Source organism: Leuciscus leuciscus (genome assembly GCF_965113295.1).
Source record: "Leuciscus leuciscus genome assembly, contig: SUPER_11_unloc_15, whole genome shotgun sequence".
Lineage (NCBI taxonomy): Eukaryota > Metazoa > Chordata > Actinopteri > Cypriniformes > Leuciscidae > Leuciscus > Leuciscus leuciscus.
This window is the reverse complement of record NW_028118532.1, coordinates 36,118-60,497: the sequence shown is the minus strand read 5'-3', so window position 1 is coordinate 60,497 and position 24,380 is coordinate 36,118. Positions and strand designations below refer to the sequence as shown.

At 39.6% G+C, this 24,380-nt stretch overlaps 2 protein-coding genes across 2 annotated transcripts in view; one reads left to right on the top strand and one right to left on the bottom strand.

The window, feature by feature from the left end:
• The window catches only part of LOC309510105 (NACHT, LRR and PYD domains-containing protein 12-like), a gene marked incomplete at its 5' end in the record, with an annotated part of 54,921 nt that extends 51,769 nt beyond the window's left edge, over positions 1-3,152 (top strand). The window contains one exon of the mRNA XM_082191188.1: positions 2,782-3,152. Coding sequence (XP_082047314.1) covers positions 2,782-2,965 — 184 coding nt within the window. The 3' untranslated portion in view covers positions 2,966-3,152. The remainder of the gene's footprint in view (positions 1-2,781) is intronic.
• A 5,472-nt stretch (positions 3,153-8,624) lies between these two features.
• The window catches only part of LOC309510104 (protein adenylyltransferase SelO-like), a 42,465-nt gene continuing 26,709 nt past the window's right edge, over positions 8,625-24,380 (bottom strand). Inside the window, exons 8-10 of the mRNA XM_082191187.1 lie at positions 13,591-13,643; positions 9,381-9,460; positions 8,625-9,218 (exon numbers count right to left, since the gene is read on the bottom strand). Coding sequence (XP_082047313.1) covers positions 9,192-9,218; positions 9,381-9,460; positions 13,591-13,643 — 160 coding nt within the window. The 3' untranslated portion in view covers positions 8,625-9,191. The remainder of the gene's footprint in view (positions 9,219-9,380; positions 9,461-13,590; positions 13,644-24,380) is intronic.

Genomic DNA, 24,380 nt, shown 5'->3' with positions numbered 1-24,380 from the left:
TTCTGCTGCTGTGTTATTGAGCTTATTGAACTGTAAGTGATTTGTAAGCTCACGCTAAATCGTCCCAAAGTCCGGCATCCGACCAGCGCGGAAGGTCTTAACTTGTTACTGTCCTTTTCTCGAGGCAAAGTATTTTTTGATTAAAGGTGAACTAAGTAACTTTTTTTACCTTAACTGAACAGCTTCGGAGTCATTGGAATGGTTATATTACTTATTTCGGGTTGAATGGTGGTCGTTTCGCACCCCCCTGGTGCCCGTGAGCGGAAAATCCGCACTTGCAACTTTGAGCCGGCGGGCCGCCGGCCGCTGCGTCAGGAAGTCTCGCGTGATATCAGGTCTCGCGATGTAAACAATTGCTTTACGGCCAAAAGAAATCTGCTAAAATGCTGTCATTATTGCGCTCCCTCACGCTGTCCGAACCCGAATGAAGAAGACGTTTTAAAGAACGTCCCATCTGCTTTGATGTCGTTAATCTATAGCCTCTGGTGTCTGAGAATCACCAACGAGTTTTTACAACAGTGTTGTCAAATATCTATTCCGAAGCTGTGGGGGGAGCTCTAGCGAGAAACCTGCGAGCAAAAAGCGAGAATACAGCGAAGAAGTCCCGAAGCTACTGGCTGTGTCCAAATTCAGGGTCTGCATCCTCCTTAGGATCCTTCCTACCCGGTTGAAGGAGGAGGGGTCCTCCGACGACCGCAAAACCCGGAAGTCGGTGTTTGTGAATTTGGACAGCCTACCCTTCTTTCAGTTCCCTCCCTTACCCGTTGCTCATATCCTGTCGCCTAGCAACCGTGACATAAACACTTCTGTCTGCTCTTTCGTCCCTAGAAGCGTTAAAAACAGCTTCAATCACTAACAAATTAGCTGTGTGTAAGGGGATATTCACACAGGCAGTAAGGAAGAAGCTAGTTTACGAAAGTAATGTTGTTTTTTTTACATATAAACGTAAATGTAAAAAAAACGATTTTTTTTTTTTTTTTTTTTTTTAGTTTTTAAAAAACTTGCATCGAAAAGCATACTCCTCTCCCTCTCCCACTCCGCTACCGCTCGCTTCGTCCGCCATTACGCTCTGCCGAAAAGAATTATGGGATAGGTAGGACGGGAAAGGATCCACCACACCCATCCTTCCAATTCGGGGAAAATGAGGACGTATTTGTGGGCCGCATTTGAAGGATCCTACGAATTTGGACAGCCTTCGTCGCGGCGCTGTGACGTAACATCCTTCAAATGAGTACTCCGAAGGATGTAGACCCTGAATTTGGACACAGTAACTGAGTGCTGCTTTAATTGGCGGCGCTTGGTTAGTGTGTAATGCATTGGTCAATAAAAAGTCAGCGTTAGTTTTTTTTTTCTGACACCCCATGAAACACGTAGATCAGCGGCCCATTTGGTTCTTTTCTTGATTGACACTGGGCTAGCCCAATCACACCTTTAATGTGAAGTATAGAAATATACTCTTTCAAGTATAAAAATTAGTACAAAACTAATTATGAAAGTTTCCTTTATTTTTCAGTGCATTTGTTTTACAATATATGGCTATTACTATCATGGGATTAATATTATAACTATTATTATGTAGTAGTAATGTAGACAGACACTGTAACTAAAATAATTTTCACCAGATTGATGAATTTAACATTAAAAAGCACTCTCTCTCTCTCTCTCTCTCTCTCTCTCTATCTATATATATATATATAAGTTGATTGGATTGGATTTTTTGCTGCCGCATCCTTCTCACCTTTTTTACCCCTGACCTGTTTTCATGCCTGCCAACAATAAGAAATACATGAGGCTGAAGATCTCTCTCTCTCTCAGCCTCACGGGCGAATCTGAGGTACAGAAAAAGGCCTCGAATTCCCTGCTGCATTTCATTAAATAGCCAGGACCTCTTTCACTTGGAAATATCTTTTAACAATGGAAATTTGCATTCAGAGGTTACACCTTTGGGTGTAGGGAGACCATTTGTCTAGAGGCCAACCCCTCCTTGTGTGCTAGTTATCCATAAACTCTCAAAAACCTTATTACCTTTTGTTTTACTTATTTGGAAACGAGACATTTGTACCAGTCGCACTGTGACATTTTAAATGATACCAAACATGAAAAATACTCTGTGATAATCATTCACATTAAACTATACATTTTCTTGGGTGATTTACATGTGGTCTCAGCATGAGAGAGGGGGAGTGAGGAAGAGGAGGAGAGATGTGTTCTGAGGTGTGACTTTGCCTCACAAATGCTGAGTTCAAATGGTAATTTCCAGAGAGGTCCTTTGTCCTCTCAGGGTCTGGGTGCTCCCCAAACAGACTGTCCGGCATTTCCTAATTGATCAATTCTTACAGATTGAACACATGAGCTGCTCTTCAGGAACATGATTCTGCAGGACTGAGTCACTGAAATACACACTGTCACATCACAATCAACACTTCAGTCTCTTGATTTTAAACCGACTCGATCTCAACACATTCAGAACTGAGAAATGAAGAACATGCTGGATTTATTCTTGCAGTTCATCACGTTCATCTTTCTGCAGGGACTGTTTTTTTAAATATTCTTTACACGATTAAAACAAATCATTACTCCATACGTACTGTATTAGTACAGATCTAAAGACTAGATGTTTAATAATCACGTTTTGAGCTCTTTGACATTTTAGATCTCAGTCCAATGATCCATCAAAACATTTTATTTGTGCTTTAAGTTTGTATTTTCTCTTTAATAATGGATTCACTGCTAAACTGATCTGAACTGAGAGAGTGAAGAGTGTGTCATTGTTCTCTACAGGTTGAGGGATTGTGGAGTCACAGATGAAGGTTGTTCTGCTCTGGCTTCAGCTCTGAGATCAAACCCCTCACACCTGAGAGAACTGGATCTGACTGGGAATAAACTAGGAGATTCAGCCGTGAAGCTTCTCTCTGATCTGAAGAATGATCCACATTATAAACTGGAGACACTATATTGTAAGTAGATTATTTACTAAAGATTACAAAATACAGTAATTTGTAACATATTTCGTTAGATTACACAAGCTTTGTAACCTAATCTAAATAATTTAGAATACTTTGGAATATTAATAAGGTTTGTAACACAAAGGGTCCACCAAACATAGGACTTGGTTTTCCCCTGCATATTATTTTAATAACATCAGTTTTACACAGTATTTCTTGAAGAAAAAAATGTTTTTTTAGTTTTTAGTAAACATTTAGTTTAATATTTTAGTAAAATATTTGTTATATATATATATATATATATATATATATATATATAATTTTTTTTTTTTTACTGATGCAACACAATGCATTAAAAGCTGGGGTGTGTAAACTTTTTAAATTCCATGAACAGGATAAATTGTAATTATTTTGTCTTCTGTGAAACCGGGAAGTATTCGCTTCTGAAGGGCAGTACTGGATGAAAAAAAAAGATGATCTTTGAACAAAATGTACACATCATCATAATCCTGTTTAAAGTTTACACCCCCTGCTCTTAATACATCGTTTCCTCCTTAAGCATCAGTAAATGTTTTTACCTTTTGTAATAGTTGTGTATGAGTCACTCAATTGTCCTTAATGTAAAAATATGCATCTCAAAATCATACAGTCATTGTTGGAAAGGTGTCAAATATGCAGAAGATTCTGGAAAACCTAAAAATGTGCAAAACCTGGAGGATTTTTCTGGAGAACAGCGAGTTTAACTGCTCATGATTCTTACTAGGACTGTAAGTTTCACTCTCGGTCCCATCACCGATCAGTAAAAAAAAAAAAAAACAGTTTTTTGTACAGTGTATTTACATAATAATTTGAATGTAATAAGATAACGTTCATTTTGGATGAAGACCTATTTAGCCTGCACAAAATGATCATATTCATCTGAAATGATGGGTCAATCTGATGATCATCATGTTCACAAGAAAGCAAACAGAAGACAGAGCATAAAAGATTATTGAATTTACAGTTTGCTTGTTTTTGTGTGTAACATGATGTTTATTCATTTATTCTTATTATAGAAGGTATAATATCTCACCACTGTAATAGAGGAAATGCAAACTGTCAAAAGTAGCTCTCATTTGTCCACTGGCCAAAGTGTTTTAAAGACACAGCTGTGCAGTGTTGAGCTCACTGCTGTCCTGGGACACTTAAACCATTGTGGAACATTACCTTGAATATGTGCAGGAAGAGCTTCTCTGATCTGATCAAACTCTGTTTCTGTGCAAATCAATCCATGCATTATAACTGTAACCATAATAATACCAGGCATGTGTGACAGTGAGTATCTGTTGTCTCATTTCACTGGCCAGCTCTGTGTAATTCTCTCTGCAGTGGCTCTGAGCTCCAGTCCAGGGCTGCGTTTCCCAGAAGCATTGTGAAGTTGATCGTGAAGACCATTTGCCACCAATGTCCTCTACGATCAACTTATCTCACAATGCTTTGGGAAACGCAGCCCAGGTTTTTCTCTCAGATACCCAGACATTGGCCTATTGTGAGAGGAGATTTCTTAGTACCGCATATATCCAGAGTCTTTATTGCGCAACCACAAACTCTAATGATCACAGTACATTTATGTGTGTAAGTCGCATAGTTGTACTATGTTTTACTAGTTTTACGACGTAGGCAATTGCATAGATACAAATAGAAATCCTTTTCATTGCTGAATGTGTTCCTAACAATTCAACTATTAATTTTCCCACACAGGGCCTCTGACGTGAGTTCACGAGAGCGCCACGGCGCATGCGCGAGAACTGAGAAGTTTTCCCTTCATAAAACGCTTAGTTTCTCCTTGCCCATACTGCATATCTTGCATGACTCAGTGCATAATTGCAGAGATTCACTTTCATATCTTTATAGTCTACACAATCTCCAATTTTTTTCCATTCGTCTTGTTTAACATTTCCCCCCCAGTTTTCTTTGATTAGCTCTTTTAGCTTTTCATGAAAACCATCAAGTTCTCTGCACTCTAAAAAAACATGCATCAACGTTTCTGTAGCAGATCTACACACATCACAATCCCTCTTTATGTTCTTGTTTATCTGGTGGAGGACCACTTTCCTGTAGATTCTGTTGTGTCTTAATTTAAAATCCAGGTTTTCACATTCTATTCCATTGTACTTTACACATAGATTTTCCCAAATTTCCTTAACCTTTAAGCCAGGGAGCACCTTAGGCCACACATTTTCTGATGCTGGTAATTTGATCTCTTTTTTCAAAATAAATGTGTACATCATATTAGTGGATACTCCTTCTAGTAGTCTTTTCCCATCACCTCCGTCAAAATACAAATCTGGCAATCCCCATTCCCCAGGTTTAACAGTTTCATTTTCAATACTCTCTACCCAGGCTCTGGGCAGACTTGTCTTAATATTTTCACACATCGAGTCCACTTTTGACATTTCGTTTTCATCATCCCACTCCGAAACACAATCATATAAGGCTCTATGAGGTAAGAACCCTCTTACATCATATCCTATATCCTTAACTTGTCTCACTCCTGCTTTCATATACAATTTGTCATAAAACACTCTCTCTTTCATTCTAAAATTTGGATATAAAAATATCGGTTGTTTTAAAACTTGATTTATATTTTCACACTCATACTGTATATTTCTGTATATGACCTCTGCCCACACACTTAGCACTTCCTGATAAAACAGCGGCATTTTGTCATACATCGGCTTTTTCAATCCCATAAAAAGCCCTTCTTCCCCACATACACTACATTTGTCCAGCACATCCTTCATATAACCTTTCCATCCATACTCCACTTTATCACATAAATACTGTTTCATCGTTTTTACCCTTATGGCCTTCTTTTTAACTTCTAAGTCAATCAATCCTAATCCTCCTTCTTTATTACTTGCAATTAATGTTTCCTTGCTATTTTAACTCCTTTCCCTCCCCACATAAAATCATTTGTTATCTCAGTCATCTCATTAAGAAAGCATGACAAATCATCAAGGGTGTTTCAGGCTATGATTAGGTTAGGGTGGGCTGTGTTTTATGTTTGTCAAGCAATTGGGAAATAAAACGCAAAAAATGCAATAAATGTAATACATGCACAATTAAACCCTTACCCCAACAGAAAAGGGACATACATTCTTTGTATGTTTGAAATAATTCAAAATTATAAAGCAAAAGATTTTTGTGGTTCATTTTAGCAATATTTAGGACTAATCCTAAAGTGTGGCATGAGGGGCACTGGCAATCAAATTGTGATTTTAGTGTGTCATCCACTGTCTCTGCTATGCAACTGCAGCTCAATAACATATGTAATCAAAACAATGTTAATATCACCAACTGTCCATTTGGAGAAAAATGAATATTAGCAAAGCATGAACTAATACTGAAAACCCTAGTAAGTTGTTACCCAACCCTTTGTTGTTTTGAGAACAAAAAAACATTGATTAAAGATTCAATCCCTGAAAAATGAATGGTTCCACAAATCTGTAGAGAATGACAGGGAAACAATAGCGAAAACAACTAAATGAAGTGTTATTATCTTGGCCTTCTCAGGTGTGTATATCAGGTGTGTGTCATGTTCATATGGTCACTGTGATCTGCTTTCTTCATCCTCAAATTCAAAAAGAATCCCAATACATCAAGTATCTGTGTTGTGATGATGAGTTGACCATGACTCTGTGGGTGACTGGGATACGTATTGCAAAGGTGAGCAGAAACCAGGCCACACACCAAAAACCAAAATAGATAATGATGATAAATGCAAGAAGACACTAATTTGAAGTTTTTGCAGCAAATTAAATTATAAATTATAGTTTACAATGCAAAAACATACTGTAAATTGTAGCTGTATTGTGTTGGGTCCTATTGTGAGCTGTCTACTTTGTCAAAAAAAAAAAGTTCTTCTACTTTATTAACGGTCTTGTTTTGTCATGATTTTGTCATAGTATGGTAAGCAGTTATATGAAAACTACAAAGCCGCTGTGAGGAAAGCAGCCGGCACTGGAAGCTGGGCTAACCGCACTATCCAGGCCTCCTCCAGTGCATCCACACCCTCTCCTACACCTAAAGGTAGAGATAATGAGCTAAATAGATTGTTATAAAATGTATCATAGATCTTGATATATTAAAGGATTTTGATGACATTTTTGTGTTTATCTTTCAGCCAAAGCTGCGAATGGACACGCTCCTCAGCTTCCGAAGGACACCAAGGTACCTCTAAATCTATCAGTTGCCTTAGTAATGAAGAACACCATAATATAATACCATAAATAATATAAGTTCATGGACCATAACTGAAGTGTGAACTATTATGTTTTCAGACACTTAACTGCATGTTAATTGCAATTAAACAAAATATAGTTTAAATTTATTAACACACTTAAGTACATAATTTTATAACATTTCATAATTACTTCTACTTTCAATGAAATATGAAGTTTACTGCCGAATGTACTGAGAAGCATTTATAGTAAACTAAAATATACATATATCATTTCTATTGAAACTTGACATGTTTTCAATATTTAATTACACATTTGTCATGATGAAGTTGCCAATTGGTAAATTTAAAATATATTAACATTAAATGTATTAACGAATAACACACTACAGTTGAAATTATAATCAAATTTGCATGTGCTCTAGTATGTTTGTCAATATCAAAATAAATGTACTGCAAAAGATTACTAAACCATAATTTAAAAAGTGTAACTGTTAATTTGTCATGATTGCAAAGTACACTTTTTAAAATTGCACTTAACTCTGTTAAGAAACAGTCATGAAAGTGCAGTGTCTTTAAATACACATAGAGTGGCCTTTTATTTAATGAATATATTATCTGAATATATATATATTTTTAAATATACTTTAAAGATTTAAAGTATTCTTCAAGAGCAGTAAAATTACGCACACTACTTTTCCACAAAGGGTGACGGTTCCTTTAGAGTTGTTTTAATCCCCTTGTAATTTCATCATTTATCAGAAATGCTCCTGAATGCTACTTTTGGTTTGTTTTTGAAGGGTCCTGGCAACCAAACATCTTTCCCACCACCTCCGCCTTCAATGGAAACCCTGCCTCCTCCACCACCCGACCCCATGTTGCCTCCTCCTCCCCCTGCTCCTCCTGCCAGCACAACCAAAGTCAACAAGTTTCCTCCTCCACCTCGATTCCCACAATCCTCCTTCCCACCTCCACCCATGGATGACCTGCCTCCACCACCACCTCCTCCAGAAGATGCCGAGCTGCCCCCTGACTTTCTTCCTCCACCGCCTCCTAGTTTTGCACCTTACGGGGGAGACTCGCTCCCCCCACCACCTCCAGACCCCATCACCTCCCTTCCACCTCCTCCTCCTCCTGGTCCCCAAAACTTTGCATCTGCAGGTGGAGCTCCACCACCACCACCTCCACCCCCGCCTCCACCACCAGCTCCTGCACCGGCTGCCAAACCATCCGCCGGCTCCGTCAGAAAAATGCCTCCAGCTCCCTCAAAGAGAACTACACCTCTACAAACAGCGCCCCCAGGTGGCGAACTCATGTCAGAACTGATGACAGCAATGCTGAAAAAGCGCAGTCAACAATGATCTTGAAGACAGATAGAGCTAATTGACGTGTTTTTGTAGTTGGACTGAGGAACTGACCGCCAAACAAGTTCTCGGCGTGACATACGGACACACATCTTTAATTATTTTGTTGTTTAATATTCTTGCATTACACCACCAGACTAAAATATGTAAATACTTTGTACTTACGCACCTAATCAGATTATTTGTATTACAAATATGCTATATCATCATTGCTAATGGAATGTCATAATAAATAAGGTCTTGCAAAGTTAACTGTTTAACAGATTTTGACATGCCTAATTGTTAAACAGGAGTAAACGAGATGCATGATGCAAAGATTTTTGCACTTTTGTAGAAATGCAGAAACAGCAATATTACAAAAGACATCCATGTCCATTGTCCATATATAACGTGCATATATGTACATATATAACATCAAACATGGCGCATCCTCCAATCAGATCATCCATTAGGAAGTGTGATTACAATGTCATAAACAATATTTTTGGTTCAAATGATGCTGAAATTTGTGATTTATTTTTTTCATTCGACCCTGAGTTAGGAAGAACAGCTGACCCTCAGCTGCTGAGCCCAGGATGGAGGTTTACTGGCATATCCGGCTCTCTCAGCCTCTTCCTGCTCCATAAATGGCTCCATTAAAGTCTTCTGCAACAGTGTCACCTAGAAATACATCACACATACTGTCACCTAAGGAAAAGAAAAGCCATAATGAAGACGTCTGAAGATGTTACATTGTATGTACAATTGTCAAGTCTTCATTTCACAGTAATATATTAAAGCAAACACTCTAAGATATATGATAAACATGATCATGACAGCATATTAGTTTGACATCACATGTAATAATACCTCTGAAAAGTCATTTTTCTCTGCTTTTCTGATAGCAGATTCAGCCATCCAGTTCCTCAACACATACCGTGGGTTTACTCCTGAACAATAGAAAAATTACTAATAACATTAAATACAACATAACACATCATAAAAAAACACACACTACCGTTTAAACGTCAGTAAGGCTTGTTTTTGTGTTAAAAAAAATTTATTTGGAATTTCAGCAGAAGATAATTTGTAACTACACTTTTTTGCAAACAAATAAAACTGACAACTTGACAAAAAGAAACAACAACAACAAAACAAAAAACAACAACAACAACACCACATCTCTAACCCCACCCAAAAGTGCTATCCAGTGGTAAAGGCAGGTAATGAAGGCATAGTAAAAATTAATCACTAGCTTGCAGAAAATAAATAAAGGGGGACCATATTTTTTTCAAATAACAAAATTCTTTCTAAATGTAGTGTACCAGTCAGCTCTGTCAGCCATAGTTTAAGTGTTGGACCTTCCTTTTTCTTCCAAAACAAAAGAATACGTTTTTTAGCAGAAATTAAACCGTATGAAATAAAATGTTGTTGTACCCGTGTAAGTCTCAAAAACTCTTCAGAAACTCCCAGTATAATTAAAATAGGATCTGGTTCAAAAGGTAAGTATCTGAAAAAACCTGGAAAATCTTATTCCAGAAGCTTTGTAGTTTTGGACACATAACATAGCAATGAGATAGGCTGGCATCTAAAATTTGACATTTGTCACATAAAGGAGAAAATTCTTCTGGAAAAATTGTGTTCAGTTTACACTTAGAATAATGAAGCCTATGAAGCACTTTAAACTGGATAAGACAATGCCTTGCATTAATGGAACACCTGTGGACAAGTTCAAGACTGCTTTCCCACATTTCACTAGGAATTTCTACCGCAAGTTCCTCTTCCCAGGCAGATTTAATTTTCTCCATCGAAGGACTTTTCACCTGTTTTGAGCCTTGTACAGAAAGGAGATGTTATTATCATCTCTATGACGTCTTTCCAAGAATGCATCCAGATACATAGGTGTGGCAGTGACATAGTTAGGAATGAAAGACTTTACAAAGTCTTTGAAGGTACCTAAAGAAATTATTTGAAGGAATATTATATTTCTTACACAGCTGTTGAAAGGAAGCAAATTTTCCATTCATATATAAATCCCCTATATTTCATAACCCTAAATTTTTCCAAATATCAAATGCATTGTCTAACATTGAAGGGCAAAAGGAGGGATTAGCAGAAATAGAAAGCAAAAACGACATCTGGGTGAATTTAAAATGTGTCTTTAACTGTTTCCAGATTCGAATAGAATTATGAATGACAGGGTTGTAATTATAAAGTGACCTAGTTATACCTGTGGGTGACAGAAGTATTGTGTTCATAGAATATGGGAGGCATTCTTCCTGTTCCAGCATCAGCCAGCTCTCCTCTATCATATTAGAGTCTATCCATGAAGTCAGAACCTTCAGGTTTGCCGCCCAGTAGTAATAAAGAAAATTAGGTAGGGCGAGCCCACCTTGTATTTTGGGTTTACATAGGTGCTGCTTAGAAATCCTATGTGCTTTATAGTCCCAGACAAAAGGAACCAGAATAGAGTCCACTTTTAAAAAAAAAGATTTGGGCAGAAATACGGGAATGTTCTGCACCATGTACAAAAATTGTGGGAGAAATATCATCCTAATTGCATTTACCCTACCCAGAAGAGAAATAGGAAGCGTTCTCCAGAACTTGATCATGGATTTAAGTTTAAACAACAGGGGTTGAAAATTAGCCTTAACTAAATTGGAAAACTTTTTTGTTACCTCTATTCCTAGATATGTAAATTGTTCTGAAGCAACCTTAAAGGGCAAGTGATGAAGCCAAGAAGAATCTTTGATAGTAACTGGCATCAACACACTTTTGTCCCAGTTAATTTTATATCCTGCAAATGTACCATATAAATTAATCAAACTAAGGATATTTGGAATGCTGCTATTGGGCTCAGAAATAAATACAAATTATATAATCTGCATATAATGCTAATTTATTATCAGTATTTCTTGTTTTATAGCCTTTAATACCAGAATGGGCTCTAATGGCCTCAGCTAAGGGCTCAATCGCTAAAGCAAACAAAAGTGGTGACAGTGAGCAACCCTGTCTTCTATGTAAATTAAAACGAGAGGATATTGTTTGATTTGTGAGAATTCTTGCACACGGACTAGAATACAACAATTTAATTCTTGAGATGAAATTTTCTCCAAGATTAAACTTCTTCAATACTGCAAATAGGTAAGGCCATTCAATTTGATCAAATGCCTTTTCCGCATCCAATGATAGAATGGCTAGATCCCGCCCCAGGCCTCTGGAAGAGTACATTATGTTGAAGAAACGCCTAAGATTAGAAGAAGAGTTACGTTTGGGTATGAAGCCGGTTTGATCTGGGTGTACCAGTTTTCTAATTACTGTGTTTAATCTATGTGCCAAAGTTTTAGCCAGAATTTTTTGATCTGTATTTAATAGTGAGATCGGCCTATAAGAACCCAATTCCTCTGGGTTCCTTCCTTTTTTGGGACTACAATAATAATTGCCTCATCTAGGGAGGGCGGCAGGGACTGATCTATAAATGCCTGTTTGTAAACCCTATATAAATAAGGTGATAGTAGTTCGTTATAGGTTTTATAGAGCTCATTACAGAATCCGTCTGGACCAGGAGTTTTACAGCCTTTTAGAGATTTTATAGTATCTGATATTTCTTTAATAGTAATTTCTGCACCTAACTGGTCAACTTGTTCTTGATTTAATGAGGGAAGATTCTGTTGGTCTAGGAACTGAGCCATAACTGTATGATCTATACTACCTTTAGACGAATATAGTGCCTCATAAAATGTCTGGAACCTACTGTTTATATCCCTAGAGGAAGTGAGAGTTTCTCCTGTGTCTGATCTAATTTTGTATATTGTACGGTCAGATATTATTTTACGGAGTTGTCGAGCTAAAAGTTTCTGAGGTTTATCACCGAATTCAAAGTATTTTTGCTTTACATACAGAAAGGATTTTGAGATTTTAGAAGAGAGAATTTGATTTAATTTGTATTTAAGTGCACAAATTTCTTTATATTTTTCAATACATGGCTGTTTAGCATTTTCCATATCTAATTCTCGAATTTTTATTTCCAATACCTCCAATTCAGCCCTGCTTCTTTTTCTTTGAGATGCCTGATAGGAGATAATACAACCCCTAATGTATGCTTTAAATGTATCCCATATCACCCCTATAGACGTGTCAGGCTTGTCATTGAACTCGAAAAAGGTTTTTATCTCCTGTTTTAAGTAATTGATAAAGGCTTTATTTGTAAGTAAATGAGAATTAAGTCTCCAATTTCTATGTGGTTTATCCATATTATCTATTTTAATAGAAAAAGTCACTGGACTATGATCGGAGATAATAATATTATGATATTTAGCCGTACAGAACTGGGGCAAAAGTTTAACATCCAGAATAAAATAATCTATCCGGGAGTAGACATTATGGACTTGAGAATGGAAAGAGTATTCCCTGTCCGTCGGATAGAGAACTCTCCACACATCAAACATATTAGAATTGCTTATATATGTATTCAAAAATTTACTAGAATTGGAACTGACTATTTTTGTGGAGGAGGATTTAAGGCTTGTTTTTTTTTAAAGAAATTAATAATATTATTCAGCAAGGATGCATAAAAAGGGACAATAAAGACATTTATAATATTACAAAAGATTCAAATAAACACTGTTCTTTTGAACTTTATATTAATCAAAACATGTATCAGGGTTTCCTCAGAAATATTAAGCAGCTCAACTGTTTTCAAATGTTTCTTGAGCAGCAAATCATCATATTAGAATGATTTCTGAAGGATCATGTGACACTGAAGACTGGAGAAATGATCACAGGAATAAATTACATTCAACTGAACAAATATATGAATTACTCAAATACTGTATATTCAAATAGAATAATTTATTTTATATTGTAATAATATCTCACAGTATGATAATATATTGTAGTAATACAAAATTACTGTTTTTATTGTATTTTTGATTAAATAAATGCAGCCTTCGTGAGTATAAGAAACTTCTTTCAAAAACAAATCTTACCAATCATGAACATTTCAGCGGTAGTGTTACTGTAACAATATATAAACACATAATATATAACATTGCATCATATAACATATACAAAAACACACCTTGCATTCTGTGCTGCCGTTCTTCATCTGAGTCACTCATTATCCTGTAGAAGACGATTAAAACATCAAGTGATGTTCATTTTTAATCCTCTAAAGAGTTTGAGTTTACATTACAGCAACATTACCTTGACAGACGCTGTAAATACAGCTGAACCCAGTCTCTGAAATGCTTGTGTGATGAGAGGTCTGAAAGAGCCCACAAAGACTGTCAAGAGAGACACAGTCACAGTTAATGGACTGAAATCATGATTATGGATATTGCGGCTGCTGTGGGAGTGAATGGAGAGGAAACGTACCGGAGCAAAGGATCCCTTCTGAAGCCGGGACAGGGTCACTTCACTCAGCTGTCTGAAAGTCATAGTGAAGTCTGCTCCAGTGTCCTCCATTAGCTCAACACATCACACATCATACAACATTATATGGGTCATTCTCAGGAAATGCTGCCATTTGTGTGATCTACTACTGATTTAACTCCATACTGGACTTAACTATTTCTGACAGTTTGGCCGTTAAATATATAATTCTAAAAAAAAAAACTATCTAATTAAAAAAGTTTATAATGAAATTGTGTGTGTGTATATATATACATCAGTGTGTGTGTGTGTCTTACTGATTCCTTACTTTTTTTTATTTATTTTTTTATTGTCACAAATGACACCATTTCCTGAAAATGGCCAAATAACTTTATCACATGAATTAATTATAGTACAATTAGAGAAACAAACAATCCAGCTAATATTTACCTTTAGAAGAAATGCAATCACATATGAATCCTTTTCTTCATTTCCCAGAAAGCCCAACTTTGCTTTGAACATCTCATGAAATCTATAACAGAAACAGTAAAGTGAGATCAGGAACGACTCAGAGAGGAATACAGTGATCTATATTGTCTAATGACAGGCTCACCTTTGATGGTAGATTTGTGGATACTCTCTCAATATTTGCTGAGATCTGAAGTAAATTAATTGACATGAATCACCCTTATTTATTCCAGACCAATACCAACAGAAAATAAAAGGATCTCTTACTGTGAAAGCTGATCTGAGGTCAGCAGTGGTTTCAGAGCTTCTAGAAGTTTCTGTAGATTGAACAGGCCAACATTAGCCTGAGCTCCTATACTGTACCGGCCCTCGTCATCAGACGTGTTGGGGACAAAATCTATACAGAGGAAACAATGCTGAAGCAAAAACACACATTTAACAATAAAATTATTATATGTTATTATTATGGCTGTCTGTTTCACTTTAACTTATTAGAATATAATGAAGTAAAATAAAACAAGTAATGGAAAAAATTATGCAATTAATCATGCCCCTCAACCCATGTATATATACTGTAAGTAGCCTATATACAAAATTTATAGTAGATCTAAAGTAGCTTACTATTCATACAATGTTCCACTTTTGCAGTATTGTATACATATATATATATATGTATGCGTGTGTGTGTTCTCGTATATGGTTTAGGGGGATAATGACATCGTAAACATCTTCACACTTCCTGTGTCCTCATAGGTTTAGGGGTAGGGTTAATATACAGAGTCCCTGTGTGTGTGTGTGTGTGTGTGTGTGTGTGTGTGTGTGTGTGTGTGTGTGTGTGTGTGTGTGTGTGTGTGTGTGTGTGTGTGTGTGTGTGTGTGTGTGTGCCTGAGGGCTCTGCTGGTAGGAACTCCCAGAAAGTGCATGGCTTCACTGCACAGGAACTCCCTCACAGAGGAGCGAATCACAGAGTCCATCACCAGACCTGCACACAAAACATCATGTACAGTAAACAGCATAACCATAACAATCCTGCCAGACAGAGAATCACACACTATGAGTCATAATGTAAGATCATTTACAACTAAATACACCTCAGAATAACTTAAAAAGCATATCAAAAATATTGAGCAGCAGAAACTGATATTCACCTTGAGTACGGTGTCTTTCCTGAGCCTTTCAACTGGACTTCCCATCTTTCACCCTTTCTGGATAAAAGAGAGATTGTATACCACTCTAACGGTTAACACTTGTCACAGTTCTAAACTGAGAGATGTCATTGTTCAGACGCATGTTTAAGCATTAAGTGAGAATTAGATTTTAAAAAATGCCAGAATCATCTATTTGCTGAAAAAACAGTAAGTATAGATAACTTTCCATTCTTTAATCTTAAACAACATAATGGGAAAGTTGACATGCATTACAACAGAAAAGTCACATCTGACAATAACAACTGATGATTTCTGTTGAACGCTGATAGAAAAGGATGATTTTACCTGTTTGTGTATTCACCCAACAAATGTGCTCTTCCATCCCCCAGCTGTCCGGCCCAATAACCAAACTATAATAATAATAACACATGGTTGACATGTTTGCTCTGGTTGTCTTACGCCATCGCTGTCGGGTTTGAAGTGACGGTCAGTTTTACCTGATGGCCCCCGTATCTGTGTGCCAGTGGAACAGAGCCAGGAAATAGTTTCCCACCACTGACACAACGGACAAACTCTTCATTCTGAATCACAGACTCATTCAGATCCAAAATATTCCTCAACACATCCTGAAATACACAAAAGAGCCTGAATATATGCAGAAACAACATTTACACAAAAGTACTGTGGTGGTACCATGGTCCAGTTTGGTTTTAAAGCAGTTTTCTCAGACTGTGATCCTCAGACCACTGGTGGTTCTGTAAAGAGTCCAAGTGGCCCACGGGTTCATTAGCTGATTAAAAGCTTTATGACTGAATAAATTAATACAAAAAAACCCTCTAAATTAACTGAATTAACTAAATTAATTAACTCAATACAATAAATGAACTGTTTGTGACTAAATACATTTATGATAAAGTATTTCTATTGGTATGTAAGTGTTTGGTCCAATTTTAAAGCTAGCATTATATAATTGCTATATATGTAACATAATGGAACTTTTCTTTATCAGCATGACCTAGTTCCCTTTAACAGGTATCTTAAAGGATTCAAAGGAAGACAAAGGCTGGTATACAAAAAAATAATATCTTACCTTATTATCACAAATGGTATATAGTTAAAATATTGAAGGTTGGCAAATAATACTGTCCATAGGCACACAAATGGCCAACAGCAAAACCTCACTATCACACAGTGTATCAAATACCGCAATCTTAGTTAACACAGCACCCCCAATATGGAAACCCTATACACGGCAAACTCAAACTGAATAATCCATGTGAAACCACCCCAAATCTATGCTAGAGGCTAGCTCTGGGTAAGTGGGGCACAATGTTATAATACTGTTTGCCAGACCATTCATCAAAAACCACCCCTTCAGGAAAGCAAAGAAAACAACAAACAAAATGTACAATACACCTTGGAGGTACAATACAGTTCTCACATTTATAATAGGGGAAAGCGGCAATTAGGCCTACACCCCGAAGCACTCAGTTTCTTGCACCTAGGATCCCCGCTCCTAGTTGCATTAATTACTGGTGCTCCACTCGACTCCTCAGCATAATCCCCCGAAAGCGTTCCTGTTTACAGCTACGACAGCAATTCGCCCATATGAATGAAAAGCTCTCGTTGCTTCGGCTCGCCGCGTCCCTGCTTAACTGAGAACAAAGGCGATGCGCCGACCAGTTACTCGTCCAACTTTTAACAAGCTGCGCCTGACGCGAAGATGAACTTCTGCTATAAATAACTTTTCAGCTCGCACTTAACGCACGCTGACCGGGCAAACAAAACAAACAAAAACAAAAGCAAAAAAAAATAAAAATAAATATGCAACCAGCCTTAGAATCCTGAGCCGACTTCGCCAGATGTAACATAATGGAACTTTTCTTTATCAGCATGACCTAGTTCCCTTTAACAGGTATCTTAAAGGATTCAAAGGAAGACAAAGGCTGGTATACAAAAAAATTATATCTTACTTTATTATCACAAATGGTATAGTTAAAATATTGAAGGTTGGCAAATAATACTGTCCATAGGCACACAAATGGCCAACAGCAAAACCTCACTATCACACAGTGTATCAAATACCGCAATCTCAGTTAACACAGCACCCCCAATATGGAAACCCTGTACACGGCAAACTCAAACTGAATAATCCATGTGAAACCACCCCAAATCTGTGCTAGAGGCTAGCTCTGGGTAAGTGGGGCACAATGTTATAATACTGTTTGCCAGACCATTCATCAAAAACCACCCCTTCAGGAAAGCAAAGAAAACAACAAACAAAACAAACAAAATGTACAATACACCTTGGAGGTACAATACAGTTCTCACATTTATAATAGGGGAAAGCGGCAATTACACCCCGAAGCACTCAGTTTCTTGCACCTAGGATCCCCGCTCCTAGTTGCATTAATTACTGGTGCTCCACTCGACTCCTCGGCATAATCCCCCGAAAGCGTTCCTGTTTACAGCTACGACAGCAATTCGCCCATATGAATGAAAAGCTCTCGTTGCTTCGGCTCGCCACGTCCCTGCTTAACTGAGAACAAAGGCGATGCGCCGACCAGTTACTCGTCCAACTTTTAACAAGCTGCGCCTGACGCGAAGATGAACTTCTGCTATAAATAACTTTTCAGCTTGCACTTAACGCACGCTGACCGGGCAAACAAAACAAACAATTCATCCACCCTGCACACTGCTTTTATCTACTTCCTAGTGGAAGCCTAAGCACAGGAAGTTAGCCTGCAACAGACTCCCTCTATAGGAATGGAGTAAGTATAGATAGCCTACATAAGCGTCCAAATCCCAACTAAAACACTTAATCTGGTCACATCCACCCCAGCTTTGAGAACTCGCCGTCTCGGTGAGGATATCCCCCGTTCTACTTATACCCAAGGTCTAAATCTTACTAACAAGGGAGTAGGGGTTGTGCGTCTACCCTCAATTGAGTTAGTTTGGCCCACGTTGCTATGGACATTTCTAGGCAGATGGAATGGATTACTATGTTGGCCTGCGGTAGCCCTTACTGAGCGCCTTACTACAGTGTCGGGGTTTGGGGGGAAACCTTGCTCAACCTCCATGGTGGGAGTGACATAGCCATCAAGGCACGTGTGGTCCTCTGTCCCATCAGGCACAGATGTCATCAGTCCTGGGGGGCTAGGTGGGTTTAGGTAGTGGGATTCGGACGGTGCACCACTGTTGTTCTCCATGTTAGTCAATGGTTCCATCAGCACAATCCCATCCTCCGAATCACTATCCTCTGCCGACCGCAACCAACTTATTCCAGACTTTTCCGGCTCTTGATGGTCCCGTATTCTGTGAAGTATTGTGGAGTGGTTCAGGTCTGCCCGTGCTTTAGTTGGTATCACTCGAAGCTCTGATCTATGAATGTTCTTTTCCGATCCAGTCCCTTCCATTGGGCAGATTTTGTACCCTCTCCCATCCTGGTCCAAGGCCTCTTGTACTCGATACACTGTAGCATCCCAAAAGTCTTGAATCTTATGGCGGCCCAAAGGATGGCTCCTCCTATGGACTAATGTGCCAGGGGCAAGTGGCTGGTTCGCTGACGGGGTGACCTGCTGGTTTCGACGCTCTGCTGAGAGCATTAAACGGTCCCGTGCATGTGTGTAAATTGCCCTGAGAGTATGCTGGTGTTGTAGCATCCAATCGTGAGGATGCCCAGGTCCAGTTTCCTCTTCAGTACTACCCAAAAGAAAATCCACTGGCAGTCGTAGTTTCTGCCCAAACATCAGTTCAAAGGGTGAGTGGCCAGTTGATGCATGCTGCGTGGTGTTGTAAGCAAACAGAACGTGGGGAAGTGCTTGGGGCCATTTACGTTTCTGATCCGGGGGTAACGAGCGGAGTAGATCGTGTAACGTGCGATTAAATCTTTCGCACTGCCCATTACCCTCCGGATGATACGGTGTCGTTCTGCTCTTAGCAATATTGTACAACTGGCACAACTGTTTCATGAGGTCTCCCTCAAAACTTCTGCCCTGGTGTGCTGGCCTTCTGATCACGGGCTGGGTATGCCTGCGTGAACTTTGAGAATACGTCCGTCGCAATCAGAACATGTTCACGCCCATCTGTGGATTTCGCCCAAGTGGTGAAATCGATGGCTACGACCTCCAGAGGTCTGGGCGCGGTCAGGTTCCCTGGAAAAGTTCTCACTTGTGGGCGGACCGCTTTTGCCACAACGCAACGGCCGCACTCCTGACAATAGTTCTCAATCTCTTGAGACATACCAGGCCAAAAACATCTTTCTCTAATGAGGCGGGTTGTATGTTCTATACCTTGATGTCCATGATCGTCATGAAGACCTCTCAAGACTTCCTGTTTTAGGCACTGCGGCAAGATGAGCTGAAACGTCTCTCTACTGTACCCTGGCAGCCGAACACTGCGGTACAACACCCCATCCCGACACCGAATCCTTAGCCAATGCTTCAGCAGTTTCTGAGCCTCTGGAGGCAGCAGTATCCGTTCTGATTTTGTTGGAACTGCCCCTCGTTTCCAGAGCTGGATGAATGGCCCAATAGCAGGATCCTCCATCTGTAGGGCTTGCAAGTCGGCCTTCTGTCGGATTGGTAAGGCACTGGTCTCTTGGCACAAGATTTGGGTCTTACGGTCACTAGCCCTCGAGGGGACTAAGGGGACCTCTATGCCTGGGGCCACAGTGGAGATGGAAACAGGGGCTGGCAGCCTGGAAAGTGCATCCACATTTCTGTTCGCAGAGCCTGGGCGGTATCTGATTTCAAAATCGAACATAGCTAGCTCTGAAGCCCAGCGATGTTCTGTATCCCCTAACTTAGCCGTCTGCAAATAACTTAATGGGTTATTGTCGGTGAAGACTACAAACTTTGCTCCTAGAAGATACACTCTAAACTTACTGGTTATAGCCCATTTAAGGGCCAGAAGCTCTAACTTACGGGAGCTATAGTTGGACATGTTTCTCTCGGTTGGTCGTAACCCTCTACTGGCAAAAGCAATGGGCTTCCTACGTCCATCTTGCTCTTGGGCTAGGACGGCACCGAGCCCAGCATGACTTGCATCAACTTCCAAAACGAACGGTTTCGTGAAATCAGCATACGCTAAGACGGGGGCGCTGATCAGGCGGGTTTTTAGAGTCTGGAAACTCTGTTGGCACTCTGGGGTCCATCCGTTTCCCAGTGCGTTAGCTTGAGACCTAGACCTATTAGCACCTGTCTCCATCTGGGCATCTAGTCTATGCAATGGTGTGGCAATCTTTGCAAAGCCCTCAACAAAACGACGGTAATATGATGCAAACCCCAGGAAAGATCTTATTTCCTTTGTGGTGGCCGGCTGTTTCCATTCTGCTACTGCTTTGACTTTGTCCGGATCAGTAGCTACCCCATCGGCAGAAACGACATGTCCCAGGTATTTTACCTCTCTTTGAAAGAAATTACATTTAGATGGTTTTAACTTGAGGTGGTTACTGTGCAGACGGTTAAAGACAAGTTCCAAGCGCTTCAAGTGTTCGTCAAAAGAGGTTGAGAAGATGATTATGTCGTCTAAGTAAAGTAGAAGTGATTGAAAGCTTTGATCTCCGAAAATTCTCTCCATCAACCTCTGAAAAGTACTCGGTGAGTTACAAAGGCCAAAAGGCATACGATTAAACTCAAAGAGTCCAAACGGTGTACAAAATGCTGTCTTGGCCTTATCCACTTCTGTAACCGGCACTTGGTTGTAACCACTAGCAAGGTCTAAAGTTGAGAACCATTTCGCTCCAGTCAGTGCATCCAAGGACTCATCTATACGGGGGAGTGGATAAGCGTCCTTCCTCGTCTTTGCATTCAAGAGCCGATAGTCAACACAGAGTCTAAGGTCCCCCCCTTTCTTTTGCACGATAACTATAGGCGACGAGTAGGGACTAGAACTAGGTTTCACCACCCCTGTGTCCAACAGCTGCTGGATGTGGGCTTTGACTTGGTCGTACTGGGAAGGAGGCAATCGACGGTATCTCTGCCTAATGGGGACATCATCATTGAGGTGGATCTGATGCTCTACCAAAGTGGTACACCCTATATCACCCTCCCCCTGACTGAAAACATCGCTGTGTTTCTGCAATAGTACTTTTACTTGATATTCCTGCTCTACAGATAGGGTTGGCCAAGACATGGTACAAAAATCAATTGTGGGAGTAGCTTTAATCTCAGCTGTCTGGACTACGGCCACCTGTTCCCCACTACACCCTTCCACCATGTTCACTGAACACCCTGAAGACATAACCTGAACAATATGGAGTACACCCAAGATGGTGTGCGGTTGCGGCCACACCTCTTGTAAACTCACATTAGTGACTGGTATTTCTACCAGCCGTTCTTCACTGATAGCAATGCCTTAGAGATCAAAATACCCACTGGCAACTGGGTTTCTTCTATGGGCGGTTCCATTAGCACAGAGTGGAGAGAGAGATTAGCAGCGCTGGGACAAACTATGGGAATAAGTTTTAGAGACCCGGCGGGAATGCGAACTGCAGAACCCTGAACTCTAGCCTTGCCTAAACACCCTTTACTATGGAGTTTCTCAATGGACTGGCATGTGGTGAAAGCCTGTCGCCATACTTTGCTATCTTTATCCATCGGAGAGACCTGGGCTGAGGTTGATATTATGTCGGCAAACAATTCTTTATAAAAGCTCTGGATGATATTCATACCTAATAGACCAGGGACCACACGCTTCTTTTGTTGAGTAAAAGGATCGGTTGGATCACGCACTACTAAAATGCCCATGTTAGGGGAAGTTTTACCCAATACGGTCACATCTAATTCAAGATAACCTGAGTATGGGATTTCATACCCATTCGCTGCTCGTAATTGGAGCCAACTGCATGGTTTAAGGGACTCCTCACGGGATTGAAAATTTTCCCCAAAAAATTTTCTGTTATTGTGGAAACCATAGAGCCTGTGTCCAGTAAACATGGAATTGCCTTTCCTCCCATCCAGACATGAACTACTGGACACTGACCTATGAGGTGGGGCATGGTATCAAAAGCCGAGTGACAAGAGCCTAATTGAGCCCCCCTTGGTGTTTGACTCTCCACACCAGAGGGCACTAGTTTTCCTGTGGCTGCAGAGGAGCGGGTGATTCCACTAACTGATTATGAACAAAGGCGATGCGCCGACCAGTTACTTGTCCAACTTTTAACAAGCTGCGCCTGACGCGAAGATGAACTTCTGCTATAAATAACTTTTCAGCTCGCACTTAACGCACGCTGACCGGGCAAACAAAACAAACAATTCATCCACCCTGCACACTCGTAAGTACACATTGATGGCCTAAGACACGAAACGAGCGGTTTGTGTGAGAAAACGAACAGTATTTATATAGTTTTTAGCTCTTAAACACAGCCATGTCGAAGTGATCTGATCTGACGTGTACGCAGACTGGTGCATAGATATTGTAACAACAATGACTTTGTGTTGGGGAATTAATTAGCTCAAATTAGCGGTAATATTCATCAATGTGAATATGCATCTGTTGCTTCCATAAATTAATTTATTCAAATTAGGGAATAGGTCAAAATCTCGGCTTGTATCAGCGATTACACAATTACTTGTAATAATCACTGATAGAGACGGGTAGCATTTACTCAATTTGGGGGAATTTGAGGTAGAAGTTGAGTTTGTTCATTTACCATGCAGACTGGCCGTCCAGCGGACAGAATGTATTCTTTATGAACAGAAATCGGGCGTCTTTAACACTGATAGATAACACTTTCTTGTGGCCACAAAGAAGATAATTATCTCCGTGTTTTAGACAATTTTAGGTTTCTTTTAAGAGTAACCAATCGTAGAGCTTATAAGGTAAAATCTGCACTCATCAGGGACTCAGAATTTGAAACAAAGCAGGCAAACTTAATTCAAATGATTTAACAAAGTTTATTTAAACAGGCTAGCGATTACACAATTATTTTAAATCACGCAGGAGTAAAAATGCATAAACAAAACAGGCAATATAACGATCGTAATACAGAAATACAACAAAATAAAAAGGTTTTAGAGAGAGATTGGGAGAGGGAGAGAGAGAGAGAGAGAAAACTCAGCGAGAGGAAACTAAGTTGAGATACGAATGATTTTAGGTGTGTGTGTGAGAATGGAGATGGTAGCGTTTGTAAGGTGGGTGTGTCGCTCCGTGAGCACGTGGTAGTGTGTTTATCTCGGCACACGTGGGTGAGAGTGTGTGTGTGTGTGTGTGAACGTGTATGTTTGTGTGTGTGAAAGAGAATTTAGAGAGAGAGATAGAAACAGTTTTAGTCATTCACCACAAAACCCCAACGTTTCTCAGTAATATTTAGGCAACTTTAAACAGCATTTCCTTCAGATTGCAAATTTAAAAGATCTACGTTACTCTGTTTGAAAGATCGGCCTTCCGTGGGTGCGTTCGTCTGTGTTGGAAAAGACACCTGGATCACGTGGTCACAGCGTTCTGGTTGCTATGGCGACTTGAAGCGAGCGAAGACTCAGCAAAGATTATCTTTAGCCTTAAGTTGGTTTTGTGGGTTGGTTTCAGAAGACTATACTGAAGTAATGGTAGTTCTAAGAAAAGACTTGGAAATAAAAGGAAAATAAAAGCGAGCGGAGCTTCCTTGAGGGAAGGAGGCGTGTCTTCTTTCTCTCTGGCGGACTGCGATGAGAGGAAAGGGGGCGCGCAATTTTAAAGGGCTAAACTCACGCCTCCCTCACGTACGTGGGCCAATCGTCTTTAACAACGTATGGGCCCACCTCCTGACGTTTTGAGGTCTATACGCCTTCTTTCCGCGGGGTTTTGAAACGATGAATTCGTCCATAACTTAATAACACTGGTATTTAATAAAACAATGCATTCTCTGATATTTTGTGTTAAAGATTCAGCATCGTTGGGG